Source organism: Phyllostomus hastatus, unplaced genomic scaffold (assembly GCF_019186645.2).
Source record: "Phyllostomus hastatus isolate PE091 unplaced genomic scaffold, TTU_PhHast_1.1 phas_contig_196, whole genome shotgun sequence".
Taxonomy (NCBI): domain Eukaryota; kingdom Metazoa; phylum Chordata; class Mammalia; order Chiroptera; family Phyllostomidae; genus Phyllostomus; species Phyllostomus hastatus.
This window is the reverse complement of record NW_025333709.1, coordinates 33,972,016-33,998,166: the sequence shown is the minus strand read 5'-3', so window position 1 is coordinate 33,998,166 and position 26,151 is coordinate 33,972,016. Positions and strand designations below refer to the sequence as shown.

Below are 26,151 nucleotides of genomic sequence, written 5' to 3'. Positions count from 1 at the left end.
AGAGTGATCATTTAGAGACACCGTGAGATTCACAATCATCATAGAAAGACATATGAATACTGTGACATCTACTACAGAAGAAATAGTCTAACACACTCCAGGAAGATTTCCAGTATCAGAGAGAGGAGCCAGCACAGGGTGTCTCATTAACCCAGAGGCGCCTAGGAGTCGGGAAGTGTAATTTACAGGGCCTGTGTGTGCCATCACCAGGTTGGTATCATAATGGAAAGTCTGCTTCCAGATGGGCTGCTCCCATAAATAAGTGGCTGGTGGCTAAGCAATGCCTTAGCTGTCTACTTCTCTGCCTTAGCTGGGGTGGGGTGAGGATAGGTTGGGGGTCACCAGAGAGAGCTGCCAAGGGAAGGAAAGCCAGAGCTGTCTTCCTTGCGTATGAAGGAACCCACCTAACCTACCCAGAGCTAAAACATAAACTAGACAGAGTTTACCTTAGCGCCCCTGGTCTGCCCCAGTCTGTATCCTTTTCCCTTTCTCCATGGGGCTGAGCACGTCCGCATTGCCCAGATGATAGCTCCAATGTAGCTCATGTAAACCCAGATCCACCCTTTCCCCCTGCCCCAATCCAGTGCCTTCCTCACACTGACATCCCTGCTTCTGTCTGTCGGGTGGCAGCCTCCTCTTGCCCAGGCCCACAGCTTTTGACTCATTCCCGTCTTCCCCACGTTCCATCAGTTACTGGATAGTGTCCGTTCTTCCTGAATAGCCTCAAGTCTGCCTCCTCCCTCTCTGTTCCATTGCCACAAGCTTGATTGAGGCCCCTAAACCCCACCCTGTCTCAATCCTGCTGCAAAAGCCTCTAAAATCATCTCCTGAAATGCTACTTCAGTCCCATTGCTCCAGCATCCAGAGACCCGGGAATCTCAGCTTCTCCCATTTGCCCAGGGCTCTCCCAGAGCTGGGTTGGTGTGCTCACTCTCTGTTCCTTGGGCAGGGTGGTGTTTCCCTGCCTCCACACCTCTGCTCTCTGAAGGGGAAAACCATCCTTGGGAGAAGGCCGACTTCTGGACTTCCAGGCCCACTCAGATGCCGTCTCCTTTCCCTAGCCACCCCAGGTTCAAGTGATGTGTTCCCTCCATCCCCTGAATAAGCGACTTGTATCAGCTCTAATCACAAGGAATTTACTTTGAAATAAAAACAATGGCTAATACTTATTGAGTATTTGCCACAGGCCAGGCACTGTGCTACTTCCTGTATCGTATGTAATCTTTCTGATAGTATAATGACTTAGGTGTCATTACCCCATTTCACAGATGGGCAAACTGAGATGTTAAATAACATGTGCAGTGCCACATAACTCAGTGTGGAAGAGCAGAGCTCCTGCTTCCAAAGTCCATGCTCCAAATTCACCACAGACCATTACCTTCCCAGCATTTTGTTCTCAGTCTAAACGCATTGAACCTCCCCCATCCCATCCCAGTGGATTATATTTAGAAAAGAGGAAGCAATTCTTACACACTTTTCTCTGGCAGTGCTTGGCAGGGCCCCATCACTATAAACTATTGGCTTTTCATTCACGCTAAAGTGTAAATGACTAACAGTAGCTACCATGAATGGATAACTTCTTAAACTAATACCCTGAAGTTAAACCTAAACTATGCTGCTTAAGGTTTAGTACTTTTATCTCCTACCCTTGCTGTCCTCAGCTGATACCCTTGAGTCTGTGAGTGAGATTCCTGTACCAAGGTCCAGATGCTAAGACACCCCACCTCTGGAAGTTCCCGAAATGACTTGCCTTGGCAAGTGGCTTCACTCTTTAATTAGCCATACAGTTACTGCTTCCCCTTATTTAATATCAGGAAGTTTACACATGTTTCATCCCCTTCCCCGTCTTGGCCATAGTGCTTTCCTACCATTCTTTTCCCATGCTGTACTTTTGTTTAGTGCTTTTCCCTTCAATGTGTTATCGGAATTCAATCTGCAGATTTTTGCCAAGTTGTCTGAACTCTTTATCTCCATATGTGGTACCTCAGGTCTTTCCTAAACCCTCCTTTTTTGGTATGAATGCACAAATTTTGCGTGAGCTATTCCAGGACTCAGCATCATTGAGAGTCAAGGTGGATGAGGGTTGCCCTGACTGGTGTGGCTCAGTGGGTTAGGTGTCATCCCAAAAAGCAAAAGGTCTCTGGTTGGATTCCCAATCAGAGCACATGCCTGGGTTGTGGGCCAGGTCCCTGGTTGGGGGCATGCAAGAGGCAACCGATCGATGTTTCTCTTGCACATCAACGTTTCTGTCCCTCTCTTGCTCCCTCCCTTCTCTTCTCTCTGAAGAAAGACAAATAAAATCTTTAAAAAAAATGAAATAAAAAGATGAGTGTGGATTGCCCACCTACCAAAACTTACAGAAGTCTTTACACTTAGCTGTCTTAGACATATTAATAAATACTCAGGGAGGGCTTCGTGGCAGTCACAGACGCCCTGTGACTGCTCTGGGACACATTCATGAGAGGGCCGGTCACTTCCGGGCCCAGAGAGATCCTCAGACCCGGTTTCCTCTTCTGTGAAAATAGGTGAGTGGCTTATTCAAGGTCTCTGGGCTATAAATGGCAGACAAGATTCCAGAGCCAAGTTTTCTGTCCCCAAGAGTGCTTTCTTTTTAGTGGTAACATGGTAAGGACATCTTAGGTCATGTCTGGGGACTGTTTTGTGCTGAAGGAGACAAGGAAATTGTTCACTCACATACTTCTTTTACATCCCCCCCCCATGCTTTTTAGAGCATGATAAGTTTTAACTCTGTTTTCTTTACTACAACTTGATGAAAAAGCAGCTTGAATGAATTGCTTGTCAGATTCAAAGTTAATTCTATTTCAGGGTCTTCTTCTCATGACATTTGTGTATTTTGTGAGAACTGTCCTTCTTAGCTTCTTCAGAACCAAGTCAAAATATTCCAGATTTAAATCCATTCACCCACATTAACCAATGTCACCCCAATAAATGTAATTGAAAATAAATAATCAAATCCATCTATCCATAATTCTTCCTTTTCTATAGCTTTAGTGATTTCACAGAACATTGTTATTTCAAGGTTATCATCGAATTTTCCTCAACTGATCTGCTAGTCAGTGGGCCATTTATCTAGAACTTAATGAAAAGGGGCTAAGGAGGACGAGACAGACAGGTAGAGTGTCTCAGGGAGACACCCAACTCCTTCTAGGTACTTTTAAGGTGACACTGATCCATTAAATTGAATTTTAGTTTTTCTTCCAAATTTACAACTTTCTTCTTCCTCACTACAACTTCATTTAGGGTCTGGCTGTCTTTCTTTTCACTTTTTCCCTTTTCCTCCTTCTCTTCTACTTCCTCTCTCCCCTCTTTTTTCTTCCTCTTTCCTTTTAAAGAATGATTTTTGAAAAGACACCATCCATGATGGAAGGAGACTTGACTTGGGGGGTGAACACACAACACAGTGTACAGATGATGTCTTGGGGAATTGTGTTCCTGAAACCTGTATGATTTTGTTAACCAAAGTCACCTCAATAAATTCGATAGAAAGGAGAAATTATAATGATAAACAAACAAACAAAAAGACACCATGCATGGTTACTGGCAAGAGTTATGAATAAGAGATCAAGAAATGGACTTAAAGAATTGAGAAAATCAAGAGATTGAATGAGAACAGAGTCGTGAAAGGTAAGAAAGGAAACGGAGTAGCCTGGTTTGGGTCCAGCCATTTGAGACAGAAAGACACGGGTGGGTTTGGGTTGGGGAACCGTGGGGAAGACGGTCTCCACCAGCCAGCAGGCAGCACTGTGGGCAGCTTGGTTACTGCCTGGAGTTGCCCAGGGTGGGGAAGGGGTGCGGAAAGGTAGTGGCCGTCATTTAATCCTATACACAGGATGTTTGCCAGACAGGTGTGTGTGAGCAGCCTGAGGTCCTTACCAAAACAATGGCAAGAATAAATAAATAAGTGGACCTGTCCTGACGTTTGTCCCTGTACATTTACATATTCTGTGACTTGCTTTAAGTGGAATCCGAACACCATGCATGATTTAGATGGCAGTGTTGTTGTTATCCTTGGCCTGGCCTCCGGGACTGATTTTGAGCTTTCTGCCTGAAAATGAGCTCAGAGTAGACTAAAAGGTCCTTTATTCTTAAAAACAGAAATAAATTCTGGATCTGCTTTGGCGTTCTTGGAAAGAAGGCGCAGTGGAGAGATTTAGAAGTTACTTGGTAAGGAGTCATTTTGCTGAGCACTCTTCTGAGGTAGAATTGAGTTGCATGGAATTGAGGGATTCCATGCAGCTCCTCAGTAGGAATTGCGTTGCATGATAGACAGGCAATTTGCAGTGATTGTGTGCAGGGAAATTGCTTATCAGTGGAAATTGGGGGAAGAGAGTGCAGTGTTGTTGGATCTGCCATCCTGTTATCCCCAAATATTTCCACCATCCGTCGCTTCCATGCAAGACTCGTCCACCTGCTATCTCCGTGGGTCACCATTCAGTCCCTTCCTTACTTTTTTTCATTACTCAACTTCCTATAATGCTGCTGCTTTATGCCTTTATCAAGAATTTCTCCATTCCATCTTTATATTGTGAGGGAATTTCCAATTTCCAGCCCAGTGAGTGGCAAGTCACTAGGCAGAGTTTAGTGAGTGCATGATCCTGTGGGTGTCGGTGCTGAACGAAGTAAACAGGAAGAATCTGAAACCTGTGGGTTCTTCCAACCCTGGGAAGTCAGGTGGAAGCCAGTCCAGCCTCTAACTACTCAGGAAGTTCGGCTGATCACTCGAATATTAGTCTAATCATTGATCTGACTTTCCTTTGCAAGAGACCACATATCAAGCATTAGCTCTTTCCAGTTTAGATACTGTTACTGAATCCAACATTGTCCAAGGACTTTTGAAATAGCCGTGGGTTTTTGTAAGCATTGTGCAGCAAACTAGTGCAAATGGCCCCTCCTCGGCTCCTCCATCCATCAACTCAACAGGAGTCAGTGAGTAAAACAGAGTGTTGTTGCTCGGAAATCTGGTGGAATTCCTGGGATAGCCTGGTGGCAGAATTGATGAAATCATTTATATTTTTCAGATGGTCCAAATATATACTCAGCTCATTAACCTAAAGTATGATATGTATTCCAAGGGTTGGGAGAAAGGAGGAGAAACCTGCAGTATAACTTGTCCTAGCCTTGAACCCCTGGTGATGGATCTCATTGAAAGTGTTTTAGGGTTCACATTTGTTAAAGAATTCTTGCTCCTCCTTGTATGTTCTACTTCCTGAAACAAGAAGAGGACTGGAGGGAGATGGAAATAATGGATCCACCCTCTGTTCAGTGCTTCAGTTATAATACAGTTAATTCTGAATTATACTGTGGTCGCTGGTCAGGGACAGACACACAGATCAACGGGACAAAACAGAGAATCCCGCCAGTAATTCTTGACAGAAGCTCCCACGTGTATGGCTAATGGATTCACCACAAAGCCGTCATTACGGTTCAGGAGGGAAAAGATGGTCTTTTCAACAAATGGTGCCAAGGCAAGTGGATGTCCTTTGGGGGACGTGGGTGAACTTTGACCTCTACTTCATAACATACACAAAAATTAATTAAAGATGGACCACAGCCTAAAATGTGCAAGGTGAAACCATAAAGCTTAGAGAAGAAAACAGGAGATTTTTACAGACTTGGGCTAGGCAAAAATGTCTTTACCAGGACACAAAATGCACTAATCATAAAAGAAAACTTGATCAAATGGACTATATTAAAACTAAGAATAGCTTAGTTCTTATATTACGCCGTGGGAAGGTCCCATAGCAGGTCTTGACAGAAGATCGGGCGGGAATCCCGCGTGCGCTCCTGAATCTGTCCCGAACAAAGAGGAACGGCCGCCACTCGGAGCCCTCGCAGTGAAAGTGCCTCACGTTCCTCATGAGGTTTGGGCACATGAGCTTTGCTCCTGAGCCCCTGCACATATCTGAAGACTCGTGTACTCTTCCCAGACAGTCCCTTGAGGTCCCCTGAGCTTTGATGTCATCCTGCTAAGTCCATGTGTGGGGAGGAGGACAAAGCCACATGGGGGCCCTCAGAGAGGTGAGTGAAAGTAGTTCAAAGTCCAGCCAGATCCGGTCGTGTGGTGTCCAAGGCCTTGTGGTCCCAGAGCCCCGGAGGAAGCCTGGGATGGGGCGAGGCCCAGCGCGGCCCTTTGCGGGGTCCTGGGTCGCTGCAGCCAGACCAGGAAGCATCTGAGACAGGGCCAGAAACACAGACAAACACAGCCCCACCGTGCTCACCACGTCCGCATCTACAACAGAAAAGTCCAGACCCCCAGCCAAGACAGGCTTCCTCTGCAACCCCGTGGTGTACAGGGAGGGGAGCGCGAAATATACTTAGAGCTTTCAAAACTTTGATTGTTTTGCACATTCTTGCAAAGGAAAAAAAATTAAAATACCCCAGGGACTTCTAAAAAATCAGCATCTAACCCTTTAGATGAGTGGGAAAAATCTTACATGGTAGGATCATTTCCTTTCTGTTTCTGGAAATTAATGGTGTGCTGGAAATAGCCCGTTGCAAGAGGGGAGACTTCGTGTCCTTCAAATGCTGATTATGCGAGAAAACTTTCCAGGCCTAAAGGGGAGAGTGTCCTTTTCCCAGGACTCTGATGCAGGATGACCCTGCAGTTAGACATGTGGCTGAAACCCCAGGGCAGAGGGGAGCTGCAGTTCAGCGGGAAGACTTAACTCATTCATCCAAGAAACAGCACTGAGCCTGAGGACTGAGCCTGAGGCCAGGCCTGGTTCTGGAGTAGTGCACTGTCCTGGAGTGGGGAACCCAGCTCCCAGCTCCCACCTCCACTCCCCTCCTCTGTGGGCTGTCCCTGGTCTCTCTGAAGGTCCCTGGTGCCTGGAACCTGGCATTCGGAATTAGCAGAAGTGAAATTCTGATTTCCACCTATTAAAAAGTAGGTATACGTGTCTCTTCTGCTGCAGATGCTAGGGAGCTGGCACCTCAGCAGGAAAGAGCTGTTAGCAAGTCCTGATCCTCCAGTATCTGTTGGCTTCAAAAGGGCTGCATTTCAGGGCTGGAGCAGAAATCACGCCCTGAGTGCACTTGCATCTGCTCTGGGTCATGTGAAACACACTGAAGTCCGGAGACTCTCCCGTGATGTCTTATCTCAGTATGGGTTCCCCTCAGTTGATCAGAGCAGGGATCTGTACCTCTCCTGTGTAGAGACAAACAGAAAATACTTTAGGCCATATAGTCTTCACCACAACTGCTCCACTCGGGGCATGGCTGTGTTCCAATAAAACTTTATTTTATGGATACTGAAATGTGAATTTCCTAAATTTTTCACATTATAAAATATTCTTTTAATTTTTTTCCAACCACTTACAAATGCAAATACTACATAAGCCACATGGAAGCAAGCAGCCCACAGGCTGTAGTTTGCCAACCTCAGGACCTCTTTAGTAACAAAAAGAATGCATATCTGCCCTGGCTGGTGTTGCTCAGTGGATTGAGTTCCAACCTGTGAACCAAAGGGTCACAAGATCGATTCCCAGTCAGGGCACATGCCTGGGATGCAGGCCAGGTCCCCAGTGGGGGGCGTGTGAGAGGCAACCACACAGTGATGTTTCTCTCCTTTTCTTTCTCCCTCCCCCTCCTTCGCTCTAAAAATAAATAAATAAAATCTTTAAAAAGAAAAGGAGACATATCATTTACATTGGTGCTAAGGACCTTCTTACTGGAGGGGATATGATAGAGAAGACCTGTGTTCCAGGATTGAGGGGACAGGGAAGTGTCACTCTGGGCTCTCCCTGGCTGGTCCCATACCGGTGACTCTTCAGACAGTTCTTTGACAGGTGCCCTCACTTGCCAGCGTGCACTGCCAGGGACCTGGACACTGAGAATCCTGGGGAAGAGCCCTCTCCTTGGTGGCCCTGGTCACATACCACAGACCTGTCACTGCTTCTTTTTTACCCACTGCTCCCCCAACCTAGGAAGCTGGGAAGAAAGACCCTTCTTTCCACCTTTTTCCTTGACACCCGGGCCACTCTGTTCAAAAGTGTCTCCTTCCAGTCTCCGAGGTCACATGCCCTTCATGCCAATCTCTTTGATGAAAGTTTCCATCCCTGCTCTATCGCCCCTGACTCGTCAGCCTGAGATCCTAAGCTTCTTAAGGCAGGGACTACCGTCTTTTCAGGGTACTCAATGCGTTTTCATATACCTTCTTAGGTTCGTTTTGTTTATTAATCAAGGAGTGGTTTCATGTTGTCACCCCCCCACCCCTTGAAGTAAAAACAGCTGGTAAATTCAAACTCCTTTAAGCATGATTTGAGAGAGAAGAAAATCTTATAAACAATAAATTTTTCTTCCTCATTATCATTTTTGTGTAGATGTGTGCATTCTCAAAGCATAGCTTAAAGCCATGCTCGTGGCAGGAGGAAGCCCATCTGGTCTTTGAAATTCACTTCGGACAATTCACTGAGGGACGGCCTCATAAACATAATCAAGTATTTATTTCCTATCATGCTGACTGACATTAAAGCCTTTGAAAATATGTTTGTCTTTGTGCCCTCTCTTGTAGGTCCTTCCATTGTGACCTCCCCCAAGGACATCTGGAATGTCACTGGTGCCAAGGTGTACTTGAGCTGTGAGGTCATCGGAATCCCAACCCCTGTCCTCATCTGGAACAAGGTCAGTGACACAGATTTCAGAAAGACATCCTAGACTGGCAAGCTCCTCTCTTTCTGCCCAAGGGCGGTAATAACCTAAAATCCTCAGCCTGTTCCATTGCCTGCCCCTCCTCAAAGGTGAAGCCTTATGCCAGTCTTCCACCCACCTCCCCGAGATCCAGCCAATGATTTTACAGGGAGCCTTAGGAACTGGAGAACTATAATGCTGAACACCCAAACCCACCCTCTGAGCATGTACATGTGTGCACATGGGAGCATGCATGTGCTTCAGTGTGTGAGGAGCATGTGTATGCACGGATGTGTGTGTGTGTGTGTGTGTGTCCCCATTGAAGGCTGAAGCATGTGATTTAAGAATAGTGGTTAATGCCCCAGCCAGGTGGCTCAGTTGGTTGAAGCATCATCCTGTGCACCACAAGGTTGTAGGTTTGACTCCCAGTCAGGGCACATACCTAGGTTGTGGGTTTGGTTCCCAGTCAGGATGTGTATGGGAGGCAACAGGTCAATGCTTCTCTCTCACATCACTATTTCTCTCTCTCTCCCCCCTTCCCCTCTCTTTAAAATCAATAAACATATCTTCAGGTGAGTATTTAAAAAAAAACAGAATAGTGGTTAAGAATGTGAGTTCTTACTCAGGTTGGCTGAGTTCTCCCTAAGCCAGGGTTTCATAGCCTCAGCACTGTTGACATTTGGAGGCAGATAATTCTTTGTCGTGCCCTGCAAGATGTTTAGCGGCATCCCTGGCCTCTACCCACTAGATGCTAGTGCCCGCCCCCCTCCCAGCTGTGACCATCAAACACGTCTCCAGGCACTGCCAAATGTCCCCTAGGGCAAAAATTACCTAGATTGAGAACCACAGCTCTAGGTCTCCCCTGCATGATGAAAGTAGCATGTAATTCTTGTAAAAATTACATGAAATAAAGCAGGTAAAATCAATTGGCTTGGTGTCAGATGCATTATTTGCACTGTTTGTTAGGTGCTGTTCCTGGAAATGCTTCCTTTCCAGTGGCATTATCTTGTACCACTGTCTTGACTTCGAAGGCCAGCATAGTCTCAGCCTGTCCGTAGAAGGGAAAACATTTGCTGGGTCAAATAATACTTAACGATTGTACTGTACGTTATTGTATATTTCCTTTTTTATACATTTTGACGCGTTTAGATGCTGCAACAATCCTGCTGAGCAAATATCATCAGACTCATGCTAACAAAAAGGAAATCCGTTTAAGTAAAAAGGCAGAGCCACATTCTCTGTGGCAGGTTCCTTCCCCCGTGAGCTCTAAGACGGACATGGTCTCTTGGCTATTTTGTTTGCTTGGTGTCTGACTACAGGAGCAACTTTTGGAGCTCTAGGAAGGATTTTGGCACCAGAACTCTTTTTGTTGCAAGTTGGAGAAACTCACTTCAAATTAATTTAGGCAAAAAAAAGGGGGAGGTAAGGGGAACGGGGGCGGGGGCGAAGGCGGAGTGGTGACGATTCCTCAAGGGCAGCGGATCCCGGTACAGTGTGGTCAGGTTCTTTGCTCTTGACTCTGCTTCCACTGGTGGTGGTGTTTTTTTCCTTCCACCTCAGAAAGCTTCCTCTACACTGTAGGCGATATTGTCACTGGCAGCTCCAATTTCACGTTATTGCCACAGATTAATGACCCCAGAGGAAATTTCTTTCTGCTCTCTATGTAGGACATTGTAAAATTTCCACTGATCACCTGCCAGCCTCTAGCGCCCCCATGTGGCCAGAGGGATGCATCGCCCCCACGGGGTCCTCTGGTGGGAGTGAACGCAGGGTTTTTCCAGAAAATGCCTGCGGGTGAGGGTGGATAGAGACAGCAACAACCATTCTTTACAGCTGGAATTTTTGTTAAAGAAAGCAGTGAAATCTCACCTCAATAGGTTATTTTTTAAAGGGGAGAGGGGAGCCATGAAGAGCAAAAACGCAGCCAGTGGGCATGTACCTCGCGGCCTCTGGCGAAAACTGCCGAGGATCCTCACTGATTATTTGGAAGTTATTGGTTGGGGGGCTGAGGGCGGGTGGGGAAGAGGCGGAGGAACAACATCTGCAAAGATCATCCATACAGGGCTCTGTTGCAGTGCTCTAGGGACTGCACAGTGGGAAGTCAGGGTGACCCAAGTGTCCCTGGACTGTGACTTCATTGTCGAATCTGGCCACGAATAATTTCTTCAGCCCTCTCTCTGCCCCATCCCAGCTAACGGACAAAAATATCAGGGGAATAAATCTCCCTGGGGAACCTTTTCCTTTAGGTTTCTTGAATTGCTTGGGGCAGGTCCCATGGGCTTTCCTGGGGCTTGTCAACTGGGGGGTGGGGGTAAAGGAAATGACTTGGGGGGAGGGGGACAAGAAAAAAATAATGTTCTACATACTTGCCAGAAACAAGCAAAAATCCAGCCGCTAGACTCTTGACTTTCCTACACCTTCATAACCTACTCGCCACACTCATAACATGAAGCACCTTTTTCAACCTGCAGATCACGACTCATCAGTGAGTCCTGAATGCAATACAGGGCTCACAACCAGCATTTTCATTAAAAATAAAAAATAGGACAGAAGCCCTGGCTGGTGTGGCTCAGTGAACTGAGCATGGGCTGCAAACCAGAGGGTTGTCGGTTGGATTCCCAGTTGGGGTGCATGCTTGGGTTATGGGCCAGGTCCCCAGTGTGGGTCACGTGACAGGCAACCACATATTGATGTTTCTCTCCCTCTCTTTCTCCTGCTCTTCCCCTCTCTAAAAACGAATAAATAAAATCTTTTTTTAAAAAAAAAAGCTTCCAAGGGCAGTTTTAAAATGGAAAAATGAACTGAAATAGCCTTATTTACATAAACCAAATAAGTCAGAGGTGATGCTTACAGGGAAGATAAAACACCCAAAATTCCTTCCTTCCAAACACTTGGATGTTTCTGAGATGGGGAGGTTCCCTATTCCGTTCTTTTTTTCCTGCCTGAACATTTCTTCAGATGTAGGCTTTTACGACTTCTAAGAATATTCTTTTTTTAATTACAAATACACAGTTAAGTTATAATGATGATAAGGAGAAACTACCCAAAGATGTATAAAGAAGAGTTCATAGTCTCCAGTGTGAACTGCCCTGGTTTGTATCTTTCATCCCCTCGTTTATGTCCAAACACATACAAGTAAATACCCTTTGTATGCGGAGTGAGGTGAGAATATAGTGTGCATATGACTCTGAAACTTGTTTTGCTCGATAAATACTTCATGGGCATCCCTCCAGGTCTGCTTCCAGTAACTACATAATATTCCAAGTACAAGTGTGCCATAACCATTAAAGAATGCCACCCTAAACACCCAAGTACACATATCCTATGTGAACTTTTTTTCCCCTATAGGATAGAGTTCCCTATAGGAAAGTTCTGTGAGTACGTCAAAAGATTTTAGTTTCACGGATATTGCAGATTACTCTCCACGTGGACTGGAGCAGTCCGCATGTCCCAGCAGTGTGGGAGGCCATGTCCCTGCATCCTCTCCAGCACAGAGTATTACCCCTCCTTTTAGTTTTTGTTAAAGATGGGTGAAAGTACCATCACATTATTGCTTTTATTTCCTTGACTACATTGAGAATATCTTCATATTTGGACTTTCTCTTTTGTAAGTTACCTGTTCATATCCTTTATCCATTTTTCCATTGGATTGTTTCTTGTTATCAGTCTGTGGCTTTGTAAATTAAAGGTATGGACCCTTTCTCCTGTATTATAAATATTTTTTCCTAGACAGTCATTTTATCATTTGTTTACAGTGGCTGGGGATCTGAAAGTTTTAATGGACACATATTCTATTTCGTCATAAACTCTACTGAAACTTGCCATAAAGGTACAACAATATGTTCTGGGCCCAGGCTGGGTATCTTCACTGGTTAGAGCATCAACCTGATATACCGAGGTTGTGGGTTCAATCCCTGGTCCATACACATACAGGGGTCAACTAATGAATGCATAAATAAGTGGAACAACAAATGGATGTTTTTCTCTGTCTCTCTCTGTCTCTTTCTCTGTTTTCCCTCCCCCACCCTCCCTTTTCCCCTCTCTGTCTAAAATCAAGAAATAAAATTTCTAAAAAATATGTTCTGGACTGTATAAATGTCCTTTAAAGTTTCCATGAAATTTAGTAAACCCTTAAAATGCATTAACCCGTAGGAATCCGACTAAGTCATCCTGCTTCTGTAATCACTGGCACTTTAAAAAAAAAAAGTTGAGGTATAATTAACATATAACATTATGTTAGTTTCAGGTATAGAATATAATTGATATTTGTATACATGGTGAAATCACCACACTATGTCTCCCTAGTTAATATCTGTCACTTGAGGTAGTTACAAAAAAATTTTTTTCTTGCAGTGAGAACTTTTAAGATCTTTCTTAGCAACTTTCAAACATGCAATACAGTATTGATTATACTCACCATGCTGTACATTACATCCTCATCACTAACGTATTATAATTGGAAGCTCGTACCTTTGACCCCCTTCATCCACTTCTTGACCCCATACCCATCTCTGGCAACCACCAATCTGTTCTCTGTATCTATGAGCTTGGGGTTAGTTTGCTTTTGTTTTTGTTCTTGTGTTTTATATTCTACATATAACTGAGATCATACATTTGTCTTTCTCTTTCTGACTTATTTCACTTAGTGTAATGCCCTGAAGGTCCATCCATGTTTTTGCAAATGGCAAGATTTTCTTCTTCTTACAGCTAAATAATATTCCCCTCTATGTAGTTATACCACACTGTCTTCATCTATTTATCTTCCCATGGACACTCAGGTTATTGCCATGTCTTGGCTATTATAATCAATGCTTCAATGAATATAAGGGTGCAGGTATCTTTTCAAGATGGTGATTTTGTTTCCTGCAGGTAAGTACCCAGAACTGGCATTGCTGGATTACATGCTAGTTCTATTTTTATTTTTTGAGGAGTCTCCACACTGTTTTTCATGATAGCTGCGCCAATTTACATTCCCACCAACAGTGCACAACAGTTCCCTTTTCTCCATATCCTCGCCAACACTATCTCTTGTGTTTTTGGTGATAGTCATTCTGACAGGTGTGAGACAGCTGCTTGTAGTTTTGATTTGTATATCTCTGATGATCAATGGTATTGAACATCTTTTCATGGGCCTGTTGGACATCTGTATGCCTTCTTTGGAAAAATGTCTGTTCAGATCCTCTGCCCACTTACTCTGATTGTGTGTGTGTGTGTGTGTGTGTGTGTGTGTGTGCATGTGCTGTTGGATTGTACAAGTCCTTTATATATTCTGGATACTAACTTCATATGAAATTTGCTAATTCTCCATTCAGTGGGTTGCCTTTCCACTTTGCATATGATCTCCTTTGCCATTCAGAAACTTTTTAGTTCAATGTAGTCCAACTTGTTTATTTTAGCTTTTGTCACCTTTGCTCTGAGTCACATCCAGAAAATCATCACCAAGACTGATGCTGAAGAGCTTACCACCTATGTTTTTTCTTCCAGGAGTCTTTTGATTTCAGGTCTTACGTTCATATCTTTATTCCATTTTGAGTTATTGTTTGTGTATGGTATAAGATAGTGGTCCAATTTCACTTCTGCATGTGGCTACGCAGTTTTGCCACCACTGTTTGTGGCACTTTTCTTTTTCTTATTATTTGCTTATCTGCAATAATAGGATTCAGGGAGATTTTGCGGCTTTTGAGATTTCAGGGAGGATGCAGCTCAAATACAAACAGAGGGGCCTGAAATGATTTCCTGGTCTCCCTCTGATTCTCTCCGTTTGGCCCTGTATGGTCAGCTGTCACTACTAGGCAGTTTTTTCTGCACTACAGATATCTCAAGTTCAGACTTTGAGGCACTTCCAGCCAGTTACATATTTGTACAATCACCTTAGAAGCCACTTTTATCCAGCTTCATCTTGTAAAAAAATAAATTTTAAAAAACCCTCCCCTTACACAAGCAAGCAGGTATTTGCCATGTAAAAATTCTTGACACCTTTTTCTGTATTTTTTACATAGTGTACTAACTTTTTACAATATGTTAAAATGACTTCTGTTAAATGTAAGTATTCATTTTCCAATCAAAACAGTTGATAAGAACAACTTCTCTGCGCATAGTGGATTAGGTTAACGGGCACCGAAAGGTCTTTATAAAGAGCTGCAGACCTGAGGAGCAATGGCCCGGATGCTCAGACGCTCGGTTTCTCTGCTGCAGTGTTTTTCTGCTTTGGTCACACACAGAACCCTTCAAGAATCCTGAATTCCATAAATAAAGACCAAAGATGTATTCCTTTAGCCATTGAATCAAATTAATACTTACACATGAGAAACCATTTTTAAACAGCTATTTCAAAATCAGCACTAGCATAAACCATTTCTGCCAGCAACTGGGGGAACTGAAGAAAAAAGATGCATGTTGAGTCTATCAGTTCTGTCTTATAACATTCATGGGAAAAACACAAAGATACCAGGTTTCCTCTGTTAGTGACAATGTGGGGGAACCCTAGGAGAGAAAAGCAAAGCAGCAAAAACCAGGCATTCCAAACCAGTGATGCTAGATCTTTTTTATAGAGGAGTTGGCCTGATCCTACTTTTTTATAGAGGAGTTGGCCTGAGGTTCTCAGTCTCAGCCTTGGCATCAGAAAGCAGAGAAAACAGAGTGGGTTTGAAGCTGAGACAATGGCTTAGCCACACCGTGTGGTGAGGGTGGGGTTACGTGTAAGACGGCCAACACTGATGCAGGGTGTCAAAAAAAATGTATATACTATGGTCTGACCTTTTTAACTGAAGATTTGCTTCATTATAAAAAAAAAAGGAAACTACCTGTTTGAAATTGTTTTTTCTAATTACAAAGGTACTATCCATAATCATCAGCTTATCTTTTAAAGAACCTGGGATGGAATAAACATCGCTTCATGTACCCTTTAAAAAAAAACCCATCATTATAACAAGCCTTAAAATATATTTATCCTCTGTGACTCAATTCCACTTCTAGAAACTTATGCTAAAGGTGTATTATGGAGGAGTTACAAGTAAATTTTATTCTATAAATTTTGGTATCTTTTCCGAAGTTTACATAATGAGCAGTTTGCCTTTTCAAATGAAGGGGAAAGTTAGTGTTCGCTATTGGCCTACAATCCAGGAAACAATTTTCTTAACCCACCCTGATCCTCATGGTGAGATGTACAGGGGTAGGCAGCAAGTGTTGTCATGAGAACAATGACAGAGGTGTGTGCTTGACAGGCATTTTTTGTTCTCAGGACTTTAGTAAATATTTGATGAATCCTTCGCCCTCAGGACAAAGGGCTGGCATTGGCCATGGACTCAACCTACTTTCCATGGATGAGTGTGTTGAAGGAAGAACCCTGGATCTGGACTCCTACACAAAATCCCAAGCATCAAACCTACCTAGCACTGGGGGATGCAGTTTGTCAGTCAGGTACACTTGGCAAGCAAGAGAAGGCCCAGCACTGAGGAGAATTTACAAGGGCATGAATGAATGGTGAGAGCCAGTGGCAGGAGAGTGTGACGTATTCCCCAAGCATGCAGAAAAATACATTAATTTAAAACATGTAAGCTTACAGGGAAACCAACAGGAATATTTTTATAAGTATTCAGGAAACAGGAATGTGAAAATTGCTAGTTTTCATTTCATTAAAGTTTGATGTACCCCTTGTGCAATTACAGAAATGTGGCCACTTCCAAGCTCATGATTCAGTGCAGAGAACATAGTGACTATTTCCCCCCCTTTTTTGCAGGTAAAAAGGGATGAGGATGGATTTCAGAGGATAGAACTCTTGCCTGGTGACCGGGAAAACCTGGCCATTCAGACCAGAGGCGGCCCAGAAAAGCATGAAGTAACTGGCTGGGTGCTGGTGAGTACCAAGAGTCGGCACGAATTTCTTTGTTGGGATTAGATTCAGCGGACCTGGCAAAGATGCCTGATGCACACCAGGCTGAACGTACTTACATGGTGCTGCTGCTCCGCTTTCAGAGGAAACTAAACAAACAGCGGAGGTTTATTGGGTATTTTGAAACTGAACAACAAATAAACAAGAACTACAAAATTTTTTTTCCTAAGAGTTCAAAGCAAAATTCTCACAGCCAACTAAATGATCCAAGCCATTAATTACTTTAGTCAACTATTATTACTTTCTTTCTTTTACTTGATCTCTGATAGCCGTGAATACTCATGGATAGTACTTCGATCATAACCCTATCACAGATTTCCTCAAACCTATACATGCACCTCTCCAGTTTTTAACCTTTGCAATGTGACCAAAAGTTGTCCACATTTCCTCAGAGTATGAATCTTCCCAGCAGACCAAATATGGTAGCTGTATGATTCTCCTAGCACAGGACTTGCACTGTTTCTAGCAGTATCTTTGCTGAATTCCCTGGTCATCTTAGGGAAATTATGAAATAATGACTTAATTGAACCCGCTAGAAAAAGAGAGGAGCAGCACAGAGGCACTAATGGTCCTTTTTCCCCCACAGTTATCCCCTCTCAGTAAGGAGGACGCAGGCGAGTATGAGTGCCATGCCTCCAATTCCCAAGGACAGGCTTCAGCATCAGCAAAAATTACAGTGGTTAATAGCTTACATGAAATACCAGTGAAAAAAGGTAGGTAATAAATCTCACAACCACTTAAAAATGACTAGTGTTTCTGCTTAATAAAGGACAGAACCAATTTGAAGTTATCAAACATAGCTCTTAATGAAATTCTAACGGTAGGACTCCACAGGGCATTAAGTATGTAATCAAAATGTGGAGCGCGTAGGCTCTGAAAGTCCCCTTCAGACAGTTGATGGAATGCTATTATGATGACTTAGATGATTTCACCTTATCTCATACGTAAGAGACAAAACCTCAAACTTGACTGGAATGACTTATATTGGGTTGGCCAAAAAGTTCATTTGGTCTTTTCTGTAAGATCGCTCTAGTAGCGCTTAGTTGTCTTTAACTTCAAAACAATTTTGTTATTGTACTGTGATAGCTGTCGTATCAGCATTCATTTTTTTTAAACATCAAAATTCATGAATTCTTGTGTAACCATGTTAATACTGAAGATGGAAGAAAATATGCAACATTTTAGGCATATTATACTTTATTAGTTCAAGAAAGGTAAAAACACAACTGAAATGCAAAAAAAGATTTGTGCAGTGTCTGAAGAAAGTGCTGTGACTGACCAAATGTGTCAGAAGTGGTTCATGAGGTTTTGTGCCACAAATTTCTCGCTGGACGATGCTCCATGCTTGGGTAGACCAGTTGAAGTTGACAGTGATCAAATTGAGACATTAATTGAGAATAATTAATGTTATACCACATGGGAGATAGCCAATATACTCAAAATGTCCAAATCAATGAAGTTATTGGTGAAAATGAAAAATGTGTCTTTTATTTTACGGAAAAAACCATACAGACTTTTTGGCCAACACAGTATTTCCCATAACTTTCTATCTACATTTTTCCTTAGTGTTGTGATTATTATATTAAACTCTCATGTAAAAGGAAACAATTGTGGGTCCATCACCATGAGCTTTTATAAAAGCCAGAAAGGAGAGTACAATGGCAGGTACCCAACTCTGTTCTGCCTACACCCACACTCCACTGTCAAAAGCTTCCTCGTAAGCACCCGTCCTGGTGGTGTCATAATAATGCAGCTTTGTATTTACAGTATATAGTTCTATTAGGATGATGTCTGGATTGGCTTGCCCTTAAACCAAAAATACAAAATTTACTGTCAGCATTTGTCAAACCATTCCTGTATGCGGATCACTCAGCTGTGGTATCAAAGGAAGAAACATCAAGTAAAGGTGTTTCATCAGACTCTCTTCAGCCAAGATGTGTAAAGCCAGGAGATGAAACAGAGCAGTAGCTAAGAGTTATGTGTTTGAGCCTCAGCTCTGCCAGTCATCATTCCACTTTAAATTTTCGATAAGAGCCGGGTGACAAAGGAAAATTCTTAGCCTCTCTGGATCTCAGCACGCTCGTTTGCGAAATGTGTTCTGCCATTCCATAAGGTCCATGCTTAGACACAGACCAGTTCAACAAATTTGCCTTCCACATCTAAAATGGTATATAGCTCAACCTCCAAAGAGCACTCCCCCAAGTCATGCATACAGTGTATCCTTTTTCCCCACATTTTAACATCATTTACTTGGAAACACTAAAATAGCTAAAAATCAGAAAGTCAACCATGTACAAACATGTAACTAGGTTTTTCATCTTTTTTTTTAAACAGGTGAAGGTGCCAAGCTATAAACCTGAAGAATATATTAGTCTGCACAGCTAAAAATAATCATGGATACCTACAATACCTGTTCTTGCCTAATAATCAGTTTTTTTTCATCCAGTCCACTAACACCTTACTTATACTCACTGGTTTTACATAATGAAATACAAAATAAAGACAACACATCAAGATTATCTACAAAAATTTATTATCTATTTACAGAAGAAAAGCATGCATATCATCAAACGAAACAAATAAAATGCTTTTTCTCACAATGTAGCTCGTATTTGTTATTTTTAAAGCCACTTCATAAAGACAAGACACAAAAGATATTTAAAAGTATCTTACGATGAATCTTTTAAGCTAAACACTCATCATTCGAGGAGCAATACTCATAGACATAAGCTCCTGAAACAACAGTTTGCACGCATAAGGCATTCGCACCAAAGAAATCTGAAAGGAAAAAAAAAAAGTAATTAGCAAAGTTGTACTGAAATGAGCCTACTTCCCTACCCCAGAAAGAGGTAAAGACTTGGTACTTGAGATGATGATCAATAAATGAGTAGGAAGATAACATCCTACAAAGTTGACCTTCATTGGTCCTTTCTCTTAATAGGCTTTAGTGTTTCACCCTTTGTGCCAGACCATTTATATTCACCCTTCTTAAAAAAAGATTTTATTTTCTTATTTTTAGGCACAGAGGAAGGCAGGGAGAGAAACATCAATGTGTGGTTCCCTCTCGTGCACCCCCTACTGGAGACCTCACCCGCAACCCAGGCATGTGCCCTGATTAGGAATTGAACCAGTGGCCCTTTGGTTCACAGGCCAGCACTCAATCCACTGAGCACAGCAGCCAGGGCTATATTCACCCTTCTTAAGTAATAGGTTTTTTAACTGTACCTGAACAACAATTTAAAAAAATAGCATGAAAAACATTGACTGTAAATGTAATTGAAAAATAAATAAAATAAATGATAAGAAATAAAATAAAATTCCTTCTACAAGGCCTTTTCCAAAAGATGAACAGCTTAGAGACAATACTATGGTAAAATTTAAACAGATTTTTAGAAAAATCTAATTTTGGGTTGTTTTTTTTTCCATTTAAAACTAGGTATCTTATAAAGGTACGCCATTGAAAATTGTGAAAATGCCAATCTGTTCCGCCACACTAAATCTGCCGGGGTGATTAGACCAACATGGTTACATACTAAACTGGTATCAACAGCCCCAAAAGTCTATACACACCTGGGTTTTATTTCGACAGCCCCTGCACTCATACGTGTGCGTCCTGGTGTTAGCGATCGCCATTATTCCACAAAGATTGCAAACATGAACCTGATAGGGATCTGATGCCTCAAACAATCTTTCCCTTAAAAACTGGGCTGCCCCATGGGCAATCTGACAATCTCGTTCCATTTCTCCAAAACGCAGGCCACCATCACTGTTAAAGGAAAAACAACAGATTACTTTGTATTTTTCTATGTTAACACCACCTTCACTGATGGCAAAGGTAAAGAAGGATATTAGCAATGGAGAACTAGATTCTAATTTGTATACCCTAGCATTCTCTCTCCATGGTGGGGAGGGGAGAAATCTACCAACTATTTGATGTCCATTAGAAGGTCCCCAAAGAGAATAAACACATTAGATCCTCACGTGTAGCATATAATTTTCCTCATAAAATACAATGAGGTACAGAGTAGAGCCTCATATTAATTCAACTTACTAGAATTCAACTCTATGCTCTAAAATAAATAACAAAATTTGATCTAAATAAAGTAGCTTCTCCATGAGTAGGTCTCCCAGGCAATCACGCCTGCAGTAATAAATGCATGCTGGCAGAAGTAGTGGGAAGAACAAGTGAACAATAACTGGTTTCCCCAGATTGGAAGTGAAATAAAACATGCTCTTCAGATGGCCAGGCAGGTGAATGGTGATGGCTTTCTTAACATTCTTAATACACAAAAACATCAAGTCAGTTGAGTTTCTAATGTTATTACCAAAAAATCAATCACTAGTCAACTTTGAAGGTTGCTAGACAACCAATTCATAAACTGGAAAATAAAGGGAGAGAATGAAGCATTTATCTGCCTTTACTATACAAACTATGTCACCAGGTAACCAGTTGATGAAACCAAGTTTCTCTTCCATAAAAGTATTCTAGCAAATAAATGAAAAAGGAATAATAAGGTTAGAATCTCATCAGTCTGCAATCCTTATCTGATTAATGGCTTTAGGTAATGATCATTAGTTAATAGCTGCTGAAGTCGAGAGAGACAACCAAATATCAGAAGTATACAATCACCTATGAAGTATTACTGAACACAATCACATCATCTCATCAAGGCTCTAGATGTGACTAGCTAATCACAAGAAAAACAGGAACACACAGCCCTCAAATGCAAAAATCCAAACTGCAAAGGAATGCAATCTATACAGCAAAATCTGGACTGGGAGAAACCCTCCAGGATAAACAACCCAGTTTCTTCAACAAACAAATTACGAGGGAAAAAAGGCTGCAAAGCTGCCTATAGATTTAAAAAGCTTAAGAGAAGTATCAACTGCAAAGCACAGACCTTATTTGTATTCTGAAGGTTTTAAAACCAACAAACCTTCTGAAAATTTATTCAAGGAATAGGTAAATCTGAACACTGCATATTTAATAATATTAAGGAACTACTGTGGTTAGTTTTTGGTTTTTCATGTTCTAATCTTTTAAAGCAAAGGTTGTCTGTGGACCCTGTGAATGTGAAAACTATTTTTACAATAATACTAACAACACATCTGCTTCTTTCACTCTGCTGACACTGCACTGATGGTTGCAAAGCAACGGAATAAAAACTGCTGGCACCTGAACACACATCAAGGCAGTGCAACCAAACCTGACCAGCTGTCTTGTTTGCTACTGTGAGTGAAGGAGGGGAAAAGCCCATTTGATTTAAGAGCATCAGTAATAAAGCAGTAAAAATGGTTGGTTTTATTAAAACCTGACTCTTGAATACACATCTTTTTAATATTTATGACAAAATGGGAAGTTCTCATAAAGTACTTCTGTTGAATACTGAACAGCACGGTCTTGAAGAAAAGCACTTGAACTAGTCACTTTGACCATGGAATATCTTTTCTACTTAAAAAAATAGCTGACTCCAACCATGTTAATCCTCCAATGATAACACCAAATTATGTTAATTCAGACTTATATGGCAGAATATTTTCTGAAAAGGAACAATGCAAGCCTTTTACTTCCAAGAAAACAATTTGAAGTATTTGCTGAAAATGATTAAAAATTTGAGTTTTTGATCCATAATTAGAATTTGAGAAAACCTCTATCCAACACTATGGGCTTGATACTTCCCAATATTTTAAGACTATTCTGATGACCTCAGTGGTGATATTCACAAATGTGAATTTTTTTCTGGTATAATGAAATATGTCAACATTTAAAAATCTGCGTAACTCAGTGAACCAATATTTTCCAAATGACTAACTATGATGCTACAAAATCATGCATGTGTAAAAGATACATTCGAAGTGCAAAAACAGGTCAACAAATTTTAATATAATAAACATAAAAATTCACTTAATATGGTTTCAGACTCTACATTATAACTAGCCTATGAGAGAAACTACAACTTGTCACTTTGGTGTAACATCCAAAGAAACATATCCACAATCGCCTGAAAACGCTATTAAAATATTCTTCCCTTGTCCAACCACTTATCTATCTATATGAGGACAATTATCCTCATATACTTAAATATAGATATAATTCATAAACAAAAGCTCTTTGGGGTCCTGGAATCAAGAAATTCGAGAACCACTCTTTTATAAATATTTGATGAAATATTTACAGAAGAAATTGTATGTTTGGGCTGTGCTTAAAGATAACCAGTGGCTGGTGACAATGCCTTGAGTTCATAATTACTGAAGTGGGGTGACAAGAACATGGAGGTTCATTATACCATCATCTCTATTTTTCTGTGTTTCACATTTTTCATCAAAGAAAAAAAAGCTAATTAATAATAACAATGACAATGGTGCAGTTCTCTTACCGGGATCTGCCCTCCATGGGTTGTCTGTTAAGAATCTGAATAGGCCCCCTAGCACGAGAATGAATCTTGTCATCCACCATATGCTTCAAACGCTGGTAATAAGTGGGACCAATGAAAATCTGTGATGTGATTTTTCTGCCAGTGAATCCATTGTACAGGACCTGAAACAGATTTTGAAGCACAGACTTAAAAATATTAAACAAGTTCAAAGAATATATATGCATATACTGTATGATTGTATTCTCATTAAAAATCAAAACACACAAAACTAATCCATACTGTTAAAAGTCAAGAAATGGTTACCCTGGAGAGGGGGAGTGAGGTACGAGGGGACACGAGAGTAGGTCTAGGCATAACAGAGTTCTGGAGCCAGTAACACACACATGCTCTGTGAAACTTCACCAAGCTCTACATTTGTAATTTATGAACATACTTGAAGTATATGTTATACCTCAATAAAAGGCTTAATTTTTTAAGGATGAAACTACACACATACAAAAAAGAATATACATAACAAATGTAAGCAACTTAGTAAATGTAAAAGCAAGCATACCTCATTTCCTCTGAGATGGTAGCCATAATCAGATAAAAGGTTAGAAATCTTCTGTACATTAACAGCATCATTAAATGGAGTGGCATCACCAATTTCACCCTTGTTAGCGGAAACCTTTTAAAAAAAAGTAGTCTTTAAAAGGATGCTTCCTTCATTCTCCCTTTAGAAATCTACATCAGTAATATATTCAATTAAAAGTCCTTCCTAGAAAAGGAAAGATTTTTGAACCTAAAAAAAAAATCTGTTCTGAAAAGCTATATTATAAGGTAACTTTATAAACACAGTATTTGTAACTACTTATTAACATAGTATTTATAACTAAATTTACCAAAAAAAAAAAAAAACCCTCAATGATAACACTTGAAATAGGAACCTATCCATAGGAACAGTTACCAAAAAGAGACTCCCAAATACTTCCTATGGCTCAAGAAAAACATTTTAATGCCCTAAAACTAAGTCATCCAATTGTTAGGCTGCAGCCATTGTACCTTAAGACACTTAAAAACAGAAAACCTCCATTGAAAAATGCACACACAACTAATAAAATTAAGCTGACAATTAATTAACCATCAATGAATTAACACTTCATCTATAGAAAGAAACAAAAGTATAACCAACATATACAGAGGTGGGTAACAGTAGGTTCACAGTTGTGAGTACACAAAAGAGTTTATTCTTGTATTATTTATTAATGATTGTATTATTTTCCACATGCACAACTATGCACCTACTTTTGCCCACCCCTGTATATGTACAGGTTGGGTGTAGTAAATTTTATAAAAATTGTGATGTAGCCATAACTGCAAATTTTGGAGGGGAGAAAAGGCATAATTATAACCAATTTAGAAGCAGGAACATATCATACTAGCCTTTTCCAAGGTACCCTGGCTCAAACATGAGAAAATACACCTATCATTCTGGAAGGAACATTAGCTTGGAACCCATATTGTTAAAGAAAACCTCTTACCTTCCCTTGAAGACATTCAATCAAGTGACCAATAGTCATACGAGAGGGGATGGCATGGGGATTTATGATGATGTCAGGGGTGATACCTTCACAGGTGAAAGGCATATCCTATAAAGAAATGTTTAGAAAGAAACTTAAATCTCTTAGCTATGGAACTAGGTCCCCCCTCACCTAAGTTTTTCTATGTCCTAAATTCTGTTCAATATAGTATGTTCATATTATTCAACACTAAAATTAAATGTCAAGCATTTACCACCTTTCAATTCTTAAGTTGAAACCAATTTTGATCTAATGAAATGTCCAACAAAACTGGGTTAGGAGTGAGGGAGATTAGAAAAACAACTTACCTCTTGTCTATACTGAATACCACAAGTACCCTTCTGACCATGTCGACTGGCAAATTTGTCTCCAATCTGTGGGATTCTAACAGAGCGTACCTGAATTCATATAAAAATAAGTTATTTAAGTCAACCTGGTTTATTTCCTATAAACAGTGGTATGACAAAACTATACTCACCCTTATCTTACAAAATTTATATCCTTCCTGGTTGAGGGTTACCATAACCTGATCCACAATGCCTGTCTCACTAGTTCTGAGAAAAGTGCTACAGTCTCTCTTGGTATAGCGTCTATTAGTGCTCTCCAACTCATCTTCATTTTCAGGCAAGGTGACTGTTTTGCCTATAATAACATCATCTCCTGATACACGAACCCCAGGAGCTATCAAGCCATCATCATCCAGCTTGTCGTAAATGGCATGCCTCATACCTACAAGGAAAAAGACGTGGAATTTTCTGAAATGGCACTACCACATAGAAGAATATTTAAAATGTCACTTAATCCCCCCTAAAGATTAAAAACCAAATACATAAATCAATTCCAAGTCAGAGAAGTTCACAGGACTCTCTCACACACCATGACCCTATGTGTAGTAATACTAGAATGCCCTTACTCCAAATATTACAAGTTATTCTAAACTCCATAAAAAAGCTCTGGACTAAGCCCTGGAAAATGAGATTCTCCATTTGCTGGCCAACTCTGGGTAAGTGTGTCACCATCTTCTGATCTCTACCTTACATGAGAAAATATCTATGCCCTCTACACACATCCACCCACAGCAATTTTAAATTCTGTCTTATGTAATCTTAACTCTACTGGACAGAAATTCTCTACTACACAGAACCAGCCCAGAAAATGAAGAAATAGGAAGATGCCTAGGGAACAAAACACATTTTTACTTCATGTAATACTACTGGAAGTCAAAACTGAAACAGAGATACCCTGTTTCCCTGGGACATTCTATCCATACTACTGTACACACATTTTCTAAGTGTCTACGAAAATAGTAACAACTAGAAATAAGTTTGAGTTTTTTAGAAGATACAAAAAATGTTAAGATACCCTATCATTTATTTGGTAAATGTACAGAAATACTGTGACTAGACAAATACGGTCACACCACAACGTTAAGGAGGGAGGGAGTTCCGTGCAAATACACAAACTAAGGGACAGGACATTGCACAAGTGAAAACGAAGCTGAGGTGCATCCCGTGAAATCACCTGACCTCTCTGATTTACAAACACCCTCCTCAAAGCACAATCTACCAGGACAGGAGAACTGACACCAAGCCCACTCCTAGATACAAAAACTTTTGGTAAACACACATATTTTCTTAAATATGACCTCTAAATGACATAAAACCATACTCCTACA

At 41.1% G+C, this 26,151-nt stretch overlaps 2 protein-coding genes across 2 annotated transcripts in view; one reads left to right on the top strand and one right to left on the bottom strand.

The window, feature by feature from the left end:
* Positions 1 to 19,140, top strand: part of IGFBP7 (insulin like growth factor binding protein 7) — a 67,977-nt gene extending 48,837 nt beyond the window's left edge. The window contains exons 2-5 of the mRNA XM_045834606.1: positions 8,534 to 8,643; positions 16,388 to 16,504; positions 17,127 to 17,253; positions 18,875 to 19,140. Of these exons, the coding sequence (XP_045690562.1) occupies positions 8,534 to 8,643; positions 16,388 to 16,504; positions 17,127 to 17,253; positions 18,875 to 18,894 (374 nt within the window). The 3' untranslated portion in view covers positions 18,895 to 19,140. The remainder of the gene's footprint in view (positions 1 to 8,533; positions 8,644 to 16,387; positions 16,505 to 17,126; positions 17,254 to 18,874) is intronic.
* The window catches only part of POLR2B (RNA polymerase II subunit B), a 41,753-nt gene continuing 34,658 nt past the window's right edge, over positions 19,057 to 26,151 (bottom strand). The window contains exons 19-25 of the mRNA XM_045834603.1: positions 24,955 to 25,205; positions 24,785 to 24,874; positions 24,438 to 24,545; positions 23,471 to 23,584; positions 22,918 to 23,078; positions 20,111 to 20,306; positions 19,057 to 19,318 (exon numbers count right to left, since the gene is read on the bottom strand). Of these exons, the coding sequence (XP_045690559.1) occupies positions 19,229 to 19,318; positions 20,111 to 20,306; positions 22,918 to 23,078; positions 23,471 to 23,584; positions 24,438 to 24,545; positions 24,785 to 24,874; positions 24,955 to 25,205 (1,010 nt within the window). The 3' untranslated portion in view covers positions 19,057 to 19,228. The remainder of the gene's footprint in view (positions 19,319 to 20,110; positions 20,307 to 22,917; positions 23,079 to 23,470; positions 23,585 to 24,437; positions 24,546 to 24,784; positions 24,875 to 24,954; positions 25,206 to 26,151) is intronic.